We start from the raw sequence: 15,691 nt of genomic DNA on the forward strand, positions 1-15,691 counted from the left end.
ATGTTAGATAGCAGTGAGGAAGGAGCCTAATTTCCAGATGACGCCAGGACCCTGGCTTTGTCTTCCTGGGACAGGGTGTTCCAGTCCAAGGCCCACCAGCACCAAATCACTGGCTGCTGCCTAAGCCCAGACCGACGCCTGCTGGCCACCGTGTGTTTGGGAGGATACCTAAAGGTAACAAAAAGTGACTCTAAACCATGAGTCAAACCTGATTCGTTGCTCAGCATGGCAGAACTGCTGACTGCCTGTCCTGGGGAAGCTCTGCTGAGGCAGAGGACTGGATAAGGTAACGCTCAGGGGCTCTGGGCCTGAGAAACTCTGCCATTGGTGCCCAACGTCCCGATTCCTCTTCTCTCCTCCAGCTGTGGGACACAGTCAGTGGACAGCTGGCTTTCCAGCACACCGGTCCCAAGTCCCTGAACTGCATTGCCTTCCACCCAGAGGGGCATATGGTAGCCACGGGCAACTGGGCTGGCAGAATTATCTTCTTCCAGGCAGATGGACTCAAAGTCATCCAGGTAAGAAGGTCCTGTGTAGCTCCTGGGGAGACCGTGCAGGGCAGGAGCTTTCCGTGTCGTGTTGAGCCCGGGCTGAGCACAGACCCTGTTGTTTCTGTTTCTGCATCCACGCCTAGGAGCTAGGAGCCCCAGGAGCCTCTGTCCGCACTCTGGCATTCAATGCTCCCGGGAAGTCTGTGGCTGTAGGCCGGATAGATGGGGCAGTGGAACTGTGGGCCTGGCAAGAGGGGACACGGCTGGCGGCCTTCGCTGCTCACGGTGGCTGTGTTGCTGCTGTTCTTTTCCTGCATGCTGGAGGCCGGTTCCTGACGGCTGGAGAAGATGGCAAGGTGAGCTTACAGAGGGCCTGTGGTAGGTTCAGGGGAGCAGCAAAAGTAGGGGTGTATTCAGGTGATGCTGGCTGCCTCTGCTGAGGATCCTGGGGGAGTCTGGGTGGTGACAGAGACTTTGAAGGAAGGTGACATAAGGACGAGGACCAGGCCGCAGAGGGGAGCATCTTTAAACTCTTTTCTGGCATCCTAGGCTCAGTTATGGTCAGGATTTCTTGGCCGCCCCAGGGGTTGCCTGGGCTCTCTTCCTTTGTCTGCTGCACTCTCCGTGGCTCTCAACCCAGACGATGACCGGGTGGCTGTTGGGTACCGAGAAGACGGTATTAAAATCTACAACATTTCTTCAGGTATCAGAGGGGCTGGGGGTGTGGATGGGTTTGCACCCTTGAAGAGAAGGTACCTGCTACCTCAATTCTTTTCTCAAATGTCTGTTTTCATGTGCTCTTCCCTTTTCTAGGTCCCCAGGGGACTCTGTGTCAAGCGCTAAATGTAGCAGTGTCGGCGCTGGTCTGGCTGAGTCCCAGCGTGTTGGTGACCGGTTCAGAAGACGGCTCCCTGTGTGGCTGGGTGGTCAAGGGATGTTCCCTTCATTCCCTGTGGCTGGCATTCCGACACCAGAAACCTGTGTGTGGACTGGCCACCTCCCAGGAACTCTTGGCTTCCGCCTCGGGTACGACTGAGCAGTGTTCCGAATCATTTCTTTGCTGGTGTCACCCTTCAGTGTGTGACACACGCTCATCAAAATCAGTGCACAGGCGGCTCTCATTCACAACTTTTACAATGCTTTTGAGTGTGTTCTTCCTACACAATTATTCTAGATGGTTTCTAGAAAGAGGAGAGGAGAGAAGAGGAAGTGCTGGATAGCCTTGGTCCTCTGGAAGTGAGAGATTTGAACCTCAGAGATGGTGAGGTGAAGGCAACATTGAGGCCTTGAGAAGCGCAGCTTCTGTAGCAGCTGCTGCAGGAAGTGTGGCGGGAAACTGATGTAAGAAGCCATACTCCTGCCGGAGTCTGCCATGCAGGAGCTGGGGAGCAGGACATGTGCACTTCCCTTTCTGTTTCCAATGCAGAGGACTTCACAGTGCGACTGTGGCCCAGGAGGCTGCTGACACGGCCACATGAGGGAGAAGACTTTCCCTGCGGTGCTGAGCTTCGGGGACATGAGGGCCCAGTGTGTTGCTGTAGCTTCAGCCCTGATGGAGGCCTTTTGGCTACTGGGGGCAGGGATCGGGTGAGCTGCGGAAGGATGGAGCCCTGGGGTTGAAACCAGATGTGGTAGCCCCGACCGTAATCTCAGTACTTAGAAGATGAAGGCAGGAGGATCAGAAACTCATTGATCACTAGCCAGGGCCCACTTAGGACAGTGAGATTTTGTCAGAAGCCAAATGACCACGGTATCTGAAGTGGCTTCAGCATTGCTGTGGTCTGGGTCCTTATCCCTGTGCTTGCCTACCCAGAATCTTCTCTGCTGGGACGTGAAGAAAGCCCAAGCCCCTCTTCTGATTCGCTCCTTCTCTTCCTGTCACCGTGACTGGATCACTGGCTGTGCGTGGACCAAAGACAAAGTGCTGGTGAGTGAGGGGAGGGGTGAGGCAGAGCCCAGCAAACAACCTGGAGGAAAGCCATCTCCGGTTCATGCTCTCAGTAGCGTCTTCTGGGCACACAGTATTTGCTGGTTTGACATGAGATCAATCTTACTGATTACCGCGATGGCTCTTCACAGTGCCCTGTAAAGTGGTCACTACTTTGTCTTCTTCGCAGATAAGAAAATAGACCCCAGAAAAGCATTTCTAAGGTCATATCAGTGATAAAGCTGAGCAAATAAGCATTCTTTTTTCTTTTAATTCTTTACACTGTTGTGTGCATGTGCGTGGGTGCATCATGGTGCCATAGGGTATACCTGGAGGTCAGTGCTCTCTTCACACATGTGTTCTAGACCTGAGCTGCGGTTTCTCAGGCTTGGTGGCAAGCACCTTTACCTGCTGAGCCGTTCCACCATCCCTGAGCCGGTAAACATCCTGATAAAACGCCCCTTTGCCTTTGGTGTTGGCCTTTTGCCCACCAGGCAGGGGCTCTACCATCTAGCCACATCCCTCTAGCCTACGCCTTTTTTATTTTAAGATTCAAATCTTTTTGTTTTTAATATGTGTGTGTGTGGGTTTGTGCATGTGAGTGCCATGCCTGTGGAGGCCAGGAGAGGACAATGGATCCCCGGAACCCAGAGTCCAGGTCATCGTGAGCTACCTGATGTGGGCGCTGAGGAACGAATTTCTGCCTTCTAGAACAGAGCAGTTTTGCAATTGGGGCCATCTTCAGCCCCAAAGCCCATGTTCCCAACAAGAACACAGTAACATCTCTCTAGCTCTGGAATGCCTAAGGGTGAAAGATTGATTTAGAGATCTCAGAGTATCTTCTTAGGGCTTGTAAAATACATTTTCCCTATGTAGAATGTTTATGTTGTTTTATTTTTTAAATATATAATTTATTTTATATTCTTTGTTGTTTTGCCTGCATGTATGACTGCATGAGGGTGTCAGAAGCCCTGGAACTGGACTTGTAGACAGGCGTGAGCTGCCATGTGGGTGCTGGGACTTGAACCGGGCTCTCTGGAAGAGCAGACCATGCTATTAACCCCTGAGCCATCTCTCTAGCCCCTCTTACGTTGTTTCTTTAAAATGAAGAGAGAGAGATAAGAAAGGACCCACGTGTGGTGCTGCACTCCTTTAATCCTGGTGTGGTGAGTTCCAGGCCAGCTGGAGCTGCCTAGTGAGGCACACAGCAGAACGCTAGGGGAAGGCTCATGATCTTGCTTCCTTCACTTTTGACTGCAGGTCTCCTGCTCTAGTGATGGCTCTGTGGGACTCTGGAATCCAGAGTCAGGACAGCAGCTTGGTCAGTTCCTGGGTCACCAGAGTGCCGTGAGCTCTGTGGTTGCTGTGGTAAGCAATGGACTTCACCAGCATGCTCTAGGAAAGGCAGGAGAGTCCGGGAGACTGGACGTGTTAGGTGTCTACTCTCAAAGGCGAATGGTAAAGCTGTGATACCTAGGACTGTGTTACAGTGCTGAGTCAGATGTGATGGGTGCCACAGAAAATTGTGAATTTCTGGCAGGACTGCGGTGTTAGGCCCCTCGGTGCCAACCGAGTCCCTGATCCTTCTATGTCTCCCAAGTCCCTGATGTTTGCCTTCCCCCCTCTGGAGGGAGGTAGCATCTTGGCCAAGTGTTTTCCAGGTTCTTGTTGTCTGAATCAGGAATTAAAATGGGCTGGAGATATGGCTCAGTAGCTAAGAGCACTTCCTAAAGACCCGAGTTCAATTCTCAACACCCATGTCAAGCAGCTCACAGCTGCTTGTATCTCCAGCTCCATGGAGATCTGAAGCGTCTACTCTCCCTGGGCACCTCTATCCTTTTGCCCATGCCTCTATTCTTTTGCACACACCTGCATGCACGTGCACACATTTATTTATTTATTTATTTATTTATTTATTTATTTATTTATTTATTTAATTTTAAAGCAACACAGATTGTGAGGGCAGAGAGGTAATGTTATTCAAATCAAAACAATAGCCCATCAACAAGGACATCAGGCCACATAAGTGAAAGAATACCCAAAGATCCGGGTTGAGGTCTGAAGGAAGGAGTTTGGTTACTAGGGGTTACTAGGGCATAGGGTATCATTTGCAGGGTTCTCTATTTCTGTTCATAGACTTGTATTAAATAAGCCTGTGCTCTCTGCATAGGTCTTCTACCACAATGCATCTACTTTTAATTATATGTATATTAAATAGGGACACAATTGGCTTTATTGCACATGTATCCAAAACCAGTCAGGCCAGATCATAGCCCCTACCCTCATACCCAGAGGGAAGAGAGGATATGATTGGATGGAAGTCTGTCTAGTTTGATGCATGTTAGGGGAAGGAGAAATTTATTCCATTGTTCAAAGTAGGGGTGTGTGCAGAGCTCTGCAGGTAGGGGACTTAGGTTGCTGGCGGGTGGTTAGGTGTGTTGTTTGTAGAGGAGGTACGCATGGCACATGCAAGCCAGGGTCCCAGGCTGCCAGATGTATTAGCATGAGACGGTGGTGTTCATACTCCAGACAAGTGCAGTCCAAGACTGCTAAAATCTTCCCTCTGCTTGCCTTCCTGTTTCCCACCTCCCGCACACTGTGACTGCCCTCCGACACTGTGATCCTGGACAGGAGGAACGCATAGTATCTGTGAGCCGGGATGGGACCTTGAAGGTGTGGGACCGGCAGGGAGTGGAGCTGACCAGCATCCCTGCTCACTCGGGACCCATCAGCCAATGTGCAGCTGCCCTGGAGCCCCGCCCAGGTATTGATCCCTCAGCCCTTCCCCTTCCCTGCTGCTACCATTTTTGTTTCGTTTCCTTTTCTTCTTTTTCAGTACTAGAGATTAAACCCATGCCTGGCGTTCGCTACCCTGGCACTCATTTCAAACCTTTACCTCTGGGCCTGGTCTTTTCCTCCTGAGTTGGTTTCTCTGTCTTTTCAGCTGGACAGCCTGGATCAGAGCTTCTGGTGGTGACGGTTGGACTGGATGGGGCCACAAAGTTATGGCATCCCCTCTTGGTGAGTTCTTTGTAAGAGCTGCGGTAGGGAAGAGATGGAGGAGGCATGCAGGGCAACCTCTGCAACCCCCTTTCTCCTAGATGTGCCAAATCTGCACCCTTCAGGGACACAGTGGTCCAGTCACGGCAGCTGCTGCTTCTGAGGCCTCGGGCCTCCTGCTGACGTCAGATAATGGCTCTGTCCAGCTCTGGCAGATTCCTGAAGAAGCAGGTAAGTGAAGGGCCAAGAAGGTAGCGTGAGAGAAGCCTGGGACAAAGATGCCAAGGGCAGCCTGATACCTCTTTATCCCTTCCAGCAGCCCAGATATTTCTTCCCTTCCTTCTGAGACCAGTTCTCACTTTGTAGTCTTGGCTAGCCTGGAACTTTAGACCAGGCTGGCCTTAGACTCTCAGAGATCTGTCTGCCTCTGTATCCTCAGTAACAGGATTAAAGGTGTGGCCATTATTCCTAGGTCAGTAGCAGAGCTCTTTTTTATTATTTTTTTTTGTAAAAAACAAAACAAAACAATATTTTTTCATTTTTACATACCGATCCCAGTTCCCACTCCCCCCCCCCCAGCTACTCCTCAGAGAGGGTAAGGCACACTGCTTTGGGGAAGGTCCAAGGCCCTCCCTCCTATATCTAGGCTGAGCAAGGTATCCATTCAAAGAGAATGGGTTCCCAAAAAGCCAGTACAAGAGTAGTGCTAAATCCTGGTGCCACTGCCAGTGGCCCCACAGTCTGTCCCAGCCATACAACTGTCACTTACATTCAGAAGGACTAGTTTGGTCCTGTGATGTTTCCTTCCCTGTCCAGCTGTAGTTGGTGAGCTCCCAGTAGCTCAGGTAGACTGTTTCAGTGGGTGTCCCCATCATGGTCTTGACCCCCTTGCTCATATTCTCACTCCTTTCACTCTTCAACTGAACTTTGGGAGCTCAATCCTGTGCTCTGCCTCTGTTTCCATCAGTTGCTGAATGAAGGTTCTATGGTGATTTTTAAGATATTCATCATTCTGACTACAAGGCAAGACCAGATCAGGTACCCCTTCCTCTGTTGCTTAAGGTCTTAGCTGGAGTATCCCTTTCTTTCTTCACCAGATGATACGTACAAACCTAGGAGTTCTGTGGCCATCGCGGCTGTGGCGTGGGCACCAGACGGTTCTCTGGCAGTGTCTGGAGATGAAGCAGGGGAGCTGACACTTTGGCAGGAAGGCAAAGCTGTGGCTACCGCACAGGTGCCTGAGTCTGGGTGGATTCTGTACATTTTAAATTGTGTGCTTAATGGAACTTCTGTGGCTTAGAAATTTGCTTGCACACCTTGGAGGGGAAAGGTTTATGTTTGTTCCTCAAAGGTACTGAACTGAACTTGCTTCCTACACAGGCTCCAGGCCGTATCAGTCATGTGATCTGGTACTCGGCACATTCGTTCTTTGTTCTCAGTGCTAATGAAAAAGTCAGCGAGTGGCAGGTGGACCCGAAGGGAGGCTCAGCACTGAGGAATCGCAGGTGAAACAAGCAGCCGCTGCTGGGAAAGCTGCTCTCCGTGTGCCGCGGGTTTTGTTATGATCTGTCCGTGCGTTCGGGGAGACTGCTAGGATGTCAGCTACCCCTGGCTTTATCAGTCATTTTCAGATTACATTTACTGGTCTGGGTGTGTCTGTGGACTAGGAATTGGGTGTGTGGGGCAGCCAAGTCATTTTGCTTCCTGCTACTTTGTGAGTAATACCCTGTGAAATGGAGGAGTCTGAGGTAGGCTAGCTAAAGTCATGCTCCCTCTGTGTGTTTATGTCTTTGTAGTCTTCCCCTGAGGGGGTTGGCTCTCCCTCCAGCCACATGTGGGTTCTGGGAATCAAGCTGAGGTCCTCAGGCTTGTTGGCAAGTGTCTTCACCACTGACAGGGATTCTCTATGTAATAACCCTGGAGGTCCTGAATTCACTCTGTAAGCCATGCTGGCCTCAGACTCACAAAGATCCACCTGCCTCTTCCTCTCAAGTGCTGGGATTAAATAAGGTGTGTGCCACCACCGCCCAGCTAAATGAGTAATTCCTAAATGCCTACCTGATGTCAAGTTCTGAACCAGAGAGTGTGGTACACATGAGTTGTTTTTATTTATTATTTTGTTTTTGTTTTTTGAGACAGGGTTTCTCTGTGTTGTTTTGGAGCCCGTCCTGGCTCTGTAAACCAGGCTGGCCTTGAATTCACAGAGATCCCCGTCCCTCTGCCTCCTGAGTGCTGGGATTTAAGGCATGAGCCACCACTGCCTGGCATTTATTACATTTTTTTTGAGGCAGAGTGTTATTATATTGCTCAGGCCAGCAGTTCAGAGTTCTCCTGCTGAGCTTCTGAAAGGCTAGAATTAGAGGTGGCACCAAACCCAGCTGAATTTTTAAAAAGTCTCCAGTAGCTGATAGGTCTGCAAAACTTGAGAAATGTTAGCAAAAAGATTGTCTTTTAAGATTAGACATAAAAAGATGAAGAATTTGCTGGGCTAGTAAAGGAAGGGAATGACGTTCCAGAAAAGCCAAAGGTGTTAACATGACCCAGAAGAGTAAATTGTGTTAACAAAATTTACACGTGGGAGTTCTCAGAGTATTCTGCTTTTTTTTTTTATTAGTGTGTGTGCTGGTGTGTGTGTGTGTATGTATGTGTGATGATGATGATGATGTGTGTGTGTGTATGTGTGATGATGATGATGTGTGTGTGTGATGGTGTGTGTATGTATGTGTGATGATGATGATGATGATGTGTGTGTATGTGTGATGATGATGATGATGTGTGTGTGTATGTGTGATGATGATGATGATGTGTGTGTGTGTGATGATGATGATGTGTGTGTGTATGTGTGATGATGATGATGATGATGTGTGTGTGTGATGATGATGATGTGTGTGTGTGATGGTGTGTGTGTATGTATGTGTGATAATGATGATGATGATGTGTGTATGTGTGATGATGATGTGTGTGTGTATGTGTGATGATGATGATGTGTGTGTGATGGTGTGTGTGTATGTATGTGTGATGATGATGATGATGTGTGTGTATGTGTGATGATGATGATGATGTGTGTGTGATGGTGTGTGTGTGATGGTGTGTGTGTATGTATGTGTGATGATGATGATACATGTGTATGTATGTGTGATGATGATGACGTGTGTGTGATGGTGTGTGTGTATATATGTGTGATGATGATGATGTATGTGTGATGGTGTGTGTGTGTATGTATGTGTGATGATGATGATGTGTGTGTGTGATGGGATGTGCTTGGTTAAGGCACTCATGTGGAGGTCAGAGGACAATTCTTAGAGTCAATTCTTTTCTATATGTTGTGACTACCTGCTGAGCCATCTTTCTGGCTCTTCTTGGAGTGAAGGGCAGAATTCTGAGTGTAGCCAAGATCGAGGGTTCCTAGAGGGGATGGGGAAGATGGTAGCCAAGAAGAAGTTAGGTGATGGTGGCACACTCCTTTAATTCCAGCACTCAGGAGCAGATGCAGGTAGATCTCTGTGAGTTCAAGGCCAACTGTGGTCTACATAGAGAGAGTTTCAGGCCAAAAAGCAAGGTTAGTACATTTAGAGACCTGCCCAGGGCCATGAACTTCGATGGATCAAGTCTTTGTTTTAGTTTTTGGCTGAGTTATAAATGTACTTTCATCATGGAGTTGGTTGTGCTGAGGCTTGGAGGCCTACTAAGGTCTGGGGCCCTGTTTCAGAAGGAGATAACCACAGAGCTAACTGAGGAAGCAAAAGCCAGCAGTGGCAGAGAATCCTCTTTGAGCAGGTACGGGAGGTGATGGTGATGTTGGGGATATAGCTCAGTGTCTGCGTCCTGCCAGAGGCCCTGGCCTCATCCCCGTTACAGCAAAAGCAAACGAGTAGGCACACATATGTCTGGGAATGGTCAGGCATTGTGTTTTATACTTCATTCATGAGAAGTGTGTGGGGAGGAGCTAAAGAAGTTTTCTTTCCTGTCTGTGTGTGCCTTTTGAGCTACAGTCTTCACATGAAGCGAGTTCTGCAGGAGGGCTTGGGGGTCTTGACAGGCCTGGCGCTGGCCCCTGACGGCCAGTCTTTCATCTTAATGAAAGAGAATGTGGAATTACTACTGATGAAGCCTGGGTGTCCTCCATCTTTCATCTGGTAAGATACAAAATGAAAACCTCTTGAGCTGAAAATAAGACAGGCGGTTTAGTGGCTACCCCAGACCCAGTCAGACTCAGGGTACAGCACCAGCATCTTAAAGAGAGGCGTCTTTCACTTTCTTATAAACAGCAAGAAGTATGGAGTACATTCTTCAATTTTGTGCACCAACCGGGAGCACGGCGTGTTCTACCTGCAGCAGGGGGACCCTGGATTTCTTTCCTACTTGGTGAGTCCTGTTTGGATGTGTTACAGTAGACATTTGTCGAAATTCTAGTCTCTAGAATCAGTGCATTTAAACACTGGAGCCCATCATGGAGGACAGAGGGGAGGGAAAGGCAAGCGGCTGCAGTCCTCTGTCTTCCTTTCCCTGGAGCAACTGTAATTTAAATCACTGGATGCTGAGTTTCCATGTAAGATTTCATGAAAAAAAAAAAAAAAGGTTGTAGAATTTTTAAAATCAGGGACCTAGGAGGGTTTGTTGTTGTTATTTTCCCTTTCCCTTCCTTTCCCTCCCTTTTCCTTCCCTCTCTTTCCCTCCCCTTCCCTCCCCTCCCCTTCCCTTCCTTTTTGAGATAGGGTCCCACCACATGGCCTGGAGCAACAGGCATCTGCTTGCTTCTGCCTCCTGAGTGCTGGGAGGTGTGTGCTGCTGTGCCGGTCTTTTTCGTCTTTTTAAAATTTTTGTTTTATACTGGTGTGTGTGTGTGTGTGTGTGTGTGTGTGTGTGTGTGTGTGTGTGTTCATCCACCCGTCTGTCTGTATGGGCACTTGTATGCCATAGTATGCATGTAGAATTCAGAAAACAACCAGGGGGGGTTGATTCTCTTTTTACCATGTGGGTTCTAGAGATCAAACTCAGGTTGTCAGACTTGGTGGCAATTGCTCCTATCTGCTGAGCCATCTCTTTGATTTCCTTCTTAGTTTTCTTCTTCTTCTTCTTCTTCTTCTTCTTCTTCTTCTTCTTCTTCTTCTTCTTCTTCTTCTTCTTCTTCTTCTTCTCCTCCTCCTCCTCCTCCTCCTCCTCCTCCTCCTCCTTCTCTCTCCTTCCTTCCTTCCTTCCTTCCTTCCTTCCTTCCTTCCTTCCTTCCTTTCCTTTTTTGTTTGTTTTTTTGAGACAGGTTTTCACTGTGCAGCCCTAGGGTGTCTGGGGACTCACTCCATAGAGCAGGCTGGTCTGGAACTCTGAGATCTGCTTGCCTCTGGCTCCAAGTGCTGAGATTAAAGATGTGTGCCACCACGCCCAGCCTGTCCCCTAGTTTTTTTGAACTGTGATTTTTTTTTTTGTAGTGACTCTGTCAGCATTAGCATTTGAGGGCAAGGGCTGCATTGTGCCTCGGTCATGATGCAGTTACCTCATAGCTTTTTACACTTAGCGATTTGGAATGTCAAAGTGAGATTTCATTCCCAAGATTCCTGAGGTCTCTTTTTTTTTTTTCTGGAAAGTTTATGAAGTTCTAACCTGATACCTTCTAAGGTAACCTACAAAGGCTGTCTAGGAAGCAGTGATTCTGTCCCCAAACATGTACCTCAGTGAAAGAAGTGTACCTGGTCCCCAAATGCCAGGCAAGTCACTTCTGGGTCAGCCTAATTCAACATAGCCAAGACAATGTAAGTGCCCGGACCAGAAAGAAGACAGGTAGCTTCAGTGTAGAACTGTGTGGCAGAAGTGTTGACAAATGGGAAATACAGACATGCCATTGTTCTGCCAAAGGAGGCTAGACACAAACATGTCCACAATTCGGCAATCTCACTCGAACAGGTGGAGTACATCCTGACGCTAAAATCTGCTGCCAGCCCTGGGGGCTCCAACAGCTGGGGACGGGTGTGGTGGCAACGGCAAGATGGCAGACATGTTCTGCATCTTCTCTTGGGGGACAGATTCTTACACGCATCCATTCGACGCTTGGGCTGGACTTGGGGATTTTTTTAATGTCCTGAGCACTGTAGAGCAGAACATCGTGGCTTTGTTAGTAGAGTTGTGTCTTACGGACAGACTGAACAAAGTTACCCAATCACCTACCTTTCACAGGAGCCGAAGGAGTCAGGGAAGTTTGAAAGGCTCTTCAGTCTGAACTTAAAGAATCCTAATGGATCCCCAATATCAATCACTCAGGCCAAACCTGAATCTGGTTAGTAGGAGTGGGAAGACCAGAGGAGCTCTGGGGTGGCTTGGGGGGCTGTGGGTACTAAAGACTTGAGACCTGGTGTCTAACTTCGCTCTCAAAATGGCAGAGTCATCATTTCTGTGTGCCACCTCTGATGGAATGCTCTGGAGCTTAGGGGAGTGCACCCCTGAAGGAGAATGGATTGCAGATAACATTTGGCAGACAAAAGCAGAAGCACCTAAAACTCCAGGGACAAACTCTGAGTCAGATTCCTGCATGAAGAGCTGGCCAGAACCCAGACAATTAAAAGCACGCCAGGGTAAAAAGGTAGCTGTGGGATGAGTCATTGGGTGTGTGGGGGGTGGGGGGTCCTACCTGTCGATGGTGGCAGCCTTCGCTGCCTCCTTGATTGAAAGGAGAACTCATGTTGTTCCCCTCCTTTCTAAGATTCACTTGGGCCCAGTCACAGCCCTCCACGTACTTCCTGGATTGCTGCTGACTGCTTCGAAGGATAGAGATGTTAAGTTGTGGGCGAGACCAAGTATGCAGCTGGTAAGTGTGTGTGTGTGTGTGTGTGTGTGTGTGTGTGTGTATACGCGCGCGCGCGCGCGCATGCACATGCAAGCTGGGAAAGGCTATTACAGGAAAGCATTTGGCATAAGGAGGAGCAAAAGATGAAAGTTGTTTTCTCCAAGCTCTGCATTGGCCTGTTTCTAAGGGAGATCCTAGGCCTGTAGCTTCACCTCTCCCATTTCTGTTCCTGTTTTAGTTGGGTTTATTCCGATGTGATGGGCCAGTGAGCTGCCTGGAACCTTGCCTGGGGTCCAACTCTACCCTGCAGCTTGCCGTGGGTGACACACAAGGAAACTTGTATTTCTTATCTTGGGAACGAGAATGCAGTTCTCAGGACAAAGGTGACATCACTTGTACTGGATGATGCTAACCAGAAGACACCAGTGTCTACATTCTTGATAAGACTATAAGAATAAAGTGTTGGAAGATCTTAAGTACACCCTGATTGCATCTTGTTGTGGATTTGTGTCAGCAGGGTGGGGTATGAATGTTCTCTAACTTAGCGTTTGTTCTTCTTAGAACTGAAAGACCACAAACCACATCTCTATGGGCAGGTTGGAGTCCTGTGCCCCCTTCTCATTGAGTTCTTAAGTCCCACTCCCGCTAGGAGGTAGAATGAGAGCATTGTTGAATGGTACTTAGTTTGAATAGAATGGAGGAACCTTGTTTGGTCATGAAAGGAAGCAAGAAATAATGAGTTAAAGTCAATAGATTCGTGAGCATTTAGAAAAACGGATAGACCCAGGGCAGTGCTGGGCTCCTTCTCAGAGCTAAACTGGCCAGAGAGAGAACCCAAGGCCCTGAAGGCAGAATGAGTCTTTTGACTTTGTAGTTGACTTGCAAGCACTCATTGATAGACAAATTGACACTCTTGGAAGAAATCATGACCATTTCTCCCTCAAATTGAAGTTCATAGTGCTGGAGAGATGACTCCATGGTCAAGGACACTGGCCACTCATAGAGAGACCTGGGGTTCAATTCTCAGTGCTTACATGGTGCCTCACAAATGGCTGTAACCACAGTTCTGGGAATTCCACTGCCCTCTTCTGCCCTCCATAGACAATGCATGTGGTGCAGACATACATGCAGTCAAAACACTCATACACATAAAATAGAAGCAGATCTTAAACAGTTCTAAAAAAAAAAAAAAAAAGCTGGTGGTGGTGCACACCTTTAATGCCAGCATTTGAGAGGCATGGATTCCATAAAGCTTACGTGTTAACAAGTGGAATGACCATGCCCATGGCTTTTCAAGACTCTGACCTACCAAGTTCTTCTGGCCTTGAACTCTTGGAGATCTGCCGAAGTCTCCTTCACCTCCTTCCTGAGTGCTGGGATTAATGGTGTGAGCTACCATTCCCAACTCTGTAAAAGTCACTGTGAAGCATAGTGGTCTGACTGCTTTCTGTGCTTAGGCTGAGGAAGGAAGGTCTTCCTTTCCTACATAGTGAGTTCTCAGACAGCCGGGTACATAGAGTGAGATCCTGCCTCAAAAATCACAAAATGAAGGGGCCAGTGAAATGGCTCAGCGGGTAAGAGCACCTGCTACCAACCTGAGTTTGATCTTCAGAGCCCACAACAGGAGGAGAAGCAACTCCTGCAAACTGTCCTGTGACCTCTGCGTGCACACCATAGAATGTACATGTGTGTGTCCCTGTCCCCATAAGTAAATACACAGAGTGGGAAATAATGAAGACAGATCTTCTCTGAACCTCCCTGGTTTCCTAAAATGCTATTCTTATGAGTGAGAGAAAAGAAGGAACTCGACCAAGCCGGGTGGTGGTGGCGCACGCCTTTAATCCCAGCACTTGAGAGGCAGAGGCAGGCGGATCTCTGTGAGTTCGAGGGCAGCCTGGTCTACAAGAGCTAGTTCCAGGACAGGAACCAAAAAGCTACGGAGAAACCCTGTCTCGAAAATCCAAAAAAAAAAAAATAAAAAAAAAAAAAAGGATCTGTGTTTCGTGTATCAACCGTGGGCAATAACCCACACAGTTCTCATTATTTCATAATTATAACAGAAATACGGCACAATTCCCATGCATTGCTTCACAAACGTTAGCAGAGAAGTCATATGGTTATGTTAATGTTGAGGAGGGAGGGGAAATTAAATTATTTATTTTTGAGACACTATGAAGACCAGGCTGGCTCCAACTCAGAGTTATGCTCGCCCCTGCCTCCCAAGTGCTGGGATTAAAGGCGTGTACCACCATGCCTGGCTAGGAAATTTATTTATTGTTTCTGAAAGGAGAATCAGAAACAAAAGCATGAATAATAGATATAAGACATTTGATGACGACTAGGATATCAGATAGAATTGGGATAATTACAATTTTGAAGGAAAAAGTGAGTCTTTAGAACCTGTACTCTGTCTACAGTAACATTTAACAGACAAAGGTTGGCAGAAAAAAATGGCAGGATAAAGCATTTTAATGTCCCTCAGTGAGGGGACTGCATACAGTGAGAACAGAATCCAGAGTAACCTGCCACAGTGGTGGGATCCAGAGAGAATGGGTTCTTTCTGGAAATGATATAGAGTGATATCAGAAGAAATAAGTGTTTGGGTTCTGAGGAGATGGCTCTTGCAGAGGACTTATATTAGAGTTCTCTAAAGGAACAACAGAATTGAATGAGTGAATATATATGAATATATATACAAAAAATTATGTATTTTTATTTTATTATTTTAAGGAGGCTTACAATGGCTTACAGGCTATAGCTATCTCTCACTGGCCAAGAATCCAATGGTTGTTCAGTCCGTGAGGCTGCATGTTTTAGAGTTTCAGTCAAGCGCTGGAGTCCCAGGAAACACCTAGAATGCTCCTGGTCTTCAGTCTACGTTGGAGCTCCAAAGACCAGTCAAAGAATGCCTCAGTAACAGGAGATGAGCTCGCCAGAAAGTGTAAGAGCAGCCAAAAGTAAAGGTTCCCTTCCCCCATGCCCTTTCATGGGCTATGTAGCTGGAATTTTCTTTGGGCTGCCAACCAGCTTCCAAATAACATGGAGACTTCGTATTAATTACGAAAGCTCCGCCTTTAGCTTATGCCTGTCCCACTAGCTCTTGCAACTTACTTGAACCTGTTTCTGTTCATCTATGTTTTGCTTGGGGCTGCTTACCTTTATTTCACTCTGTATGTCCTGCTTCCCTGCTTCCTGTGTCTGGTTGGCTGGCCTCTGGTGTCTCCCTCTCTCTCACTCAAACCTGACTCCTCCTCCTCCTTACTCTCTAGCCTCAAAGTCCCACCTATACCTCTTGCTATTTAGTTTTTTATTACACTAATCAGATTCCTTAGGCATATAGGTGAACAAATGCAACACATGTTTATATCACTAATATTCCATGACATAAACAAATGGAACACATTTTTACATAAGCTGATATTCCACAACAGGACTGCTACCTGAAACTGTAGCCCAGTTGTAGGGTGACTTTTTCTATCTCAGGTGATTCATCCAATC

General features: G+C 47.7%; 1 protein-coding gene across 3 annotated transcripts in view; it reads left to right on the forward strand.

Annotated features, from left to right (window-relative positions):
• Tep1 (telomerase associated protein 1) overlaps positions 1-12,680 on the forward strand; it is a 42,468-nt gene extending 29,788 nt beyond the window's left edge. For all 3 annotated transcript variants that reach the window (XM_050129487.1, XM_050129488.1, XM_050129489.1), the window contains 19 exons: positions 75-174; positions 363-518; positions 635-847; positions 1,041-1,194; positions 1,305-1,517; positions 1,918-2,078; positions 2,305-2,418; positions 3,679-3,786; positions 5,050-5,182; positions 5,363-5,439; positions 5,520-5,649; positions 6,516-6,652; positions 6,799-6,923; positions 9,411-9,554; positions 9,687-9,783; positions 11,587-11,686; positions 11,790-11,989; positions 12,110-12,214; positions 12,432-12,680. In XM_050129487.1, coding sequence (XP_049985444.1) covers positions 75-174; positions 363-518; positions 635-847; positions 1,041-1,194; positions 1,305-1,517; positions 1,918-2,078; positions 2,305-2,418; positions 3,679-3,786; positions 5,050-5,182; positions 5,363-5,439; positions 5,520-5,649; positions 6,516-6,652; positions 6,799-6,923; positions 9,411-9,554; positions 9,687-9,783; positions 11,587-11,686; positions 11,790-11,989; positions 12,110-12,214; positions 12,432-12,599 — 2,635 coding nt within the window. In that variant the 3' untranslated portion in view covers positions 12,600-12,680. The remainder of the gene's footprint in view (positions 1-74; positions 175-362; positions 519-634; positions 848-1,040; positions 1,195-1,304; positions 1,518-1,917; positions 2,079-2,304; positions 2,419-3,678; positions 3,787-5,049; positions 5,183-5,362; positions 5,440-5,519; positions 5,650-6,515; positions 6,653-6,798; positions 6,924-9,410; positions 9,555-9,686; positions 9,784-11,586; positions 11,687-11,789; positions 11,990-12,109; positions 12,215-12,431) is intronic.
• Positions 12,681-15,691: the final 3,011 nt, after the last annotated feature.

The sequence above is a fragment of the Alexandromys fortis genome, unplaced genomic scaffold (assembly GCF_014885135.2).
Source record: "Alexandromys fortis isolate MF-2015 unplaced genomic scaffold, M_Fortis_MF-2015_v1.1 scaffold_285, whole genome shotgun sequence".
In the NCBI taxonomy this organism is placed as follows: Eukaryota; Metazoa; Chordata; class Mammalia; order Rodentia; family Cricetidae; genus Alexandromys; species Alexandromys fortis.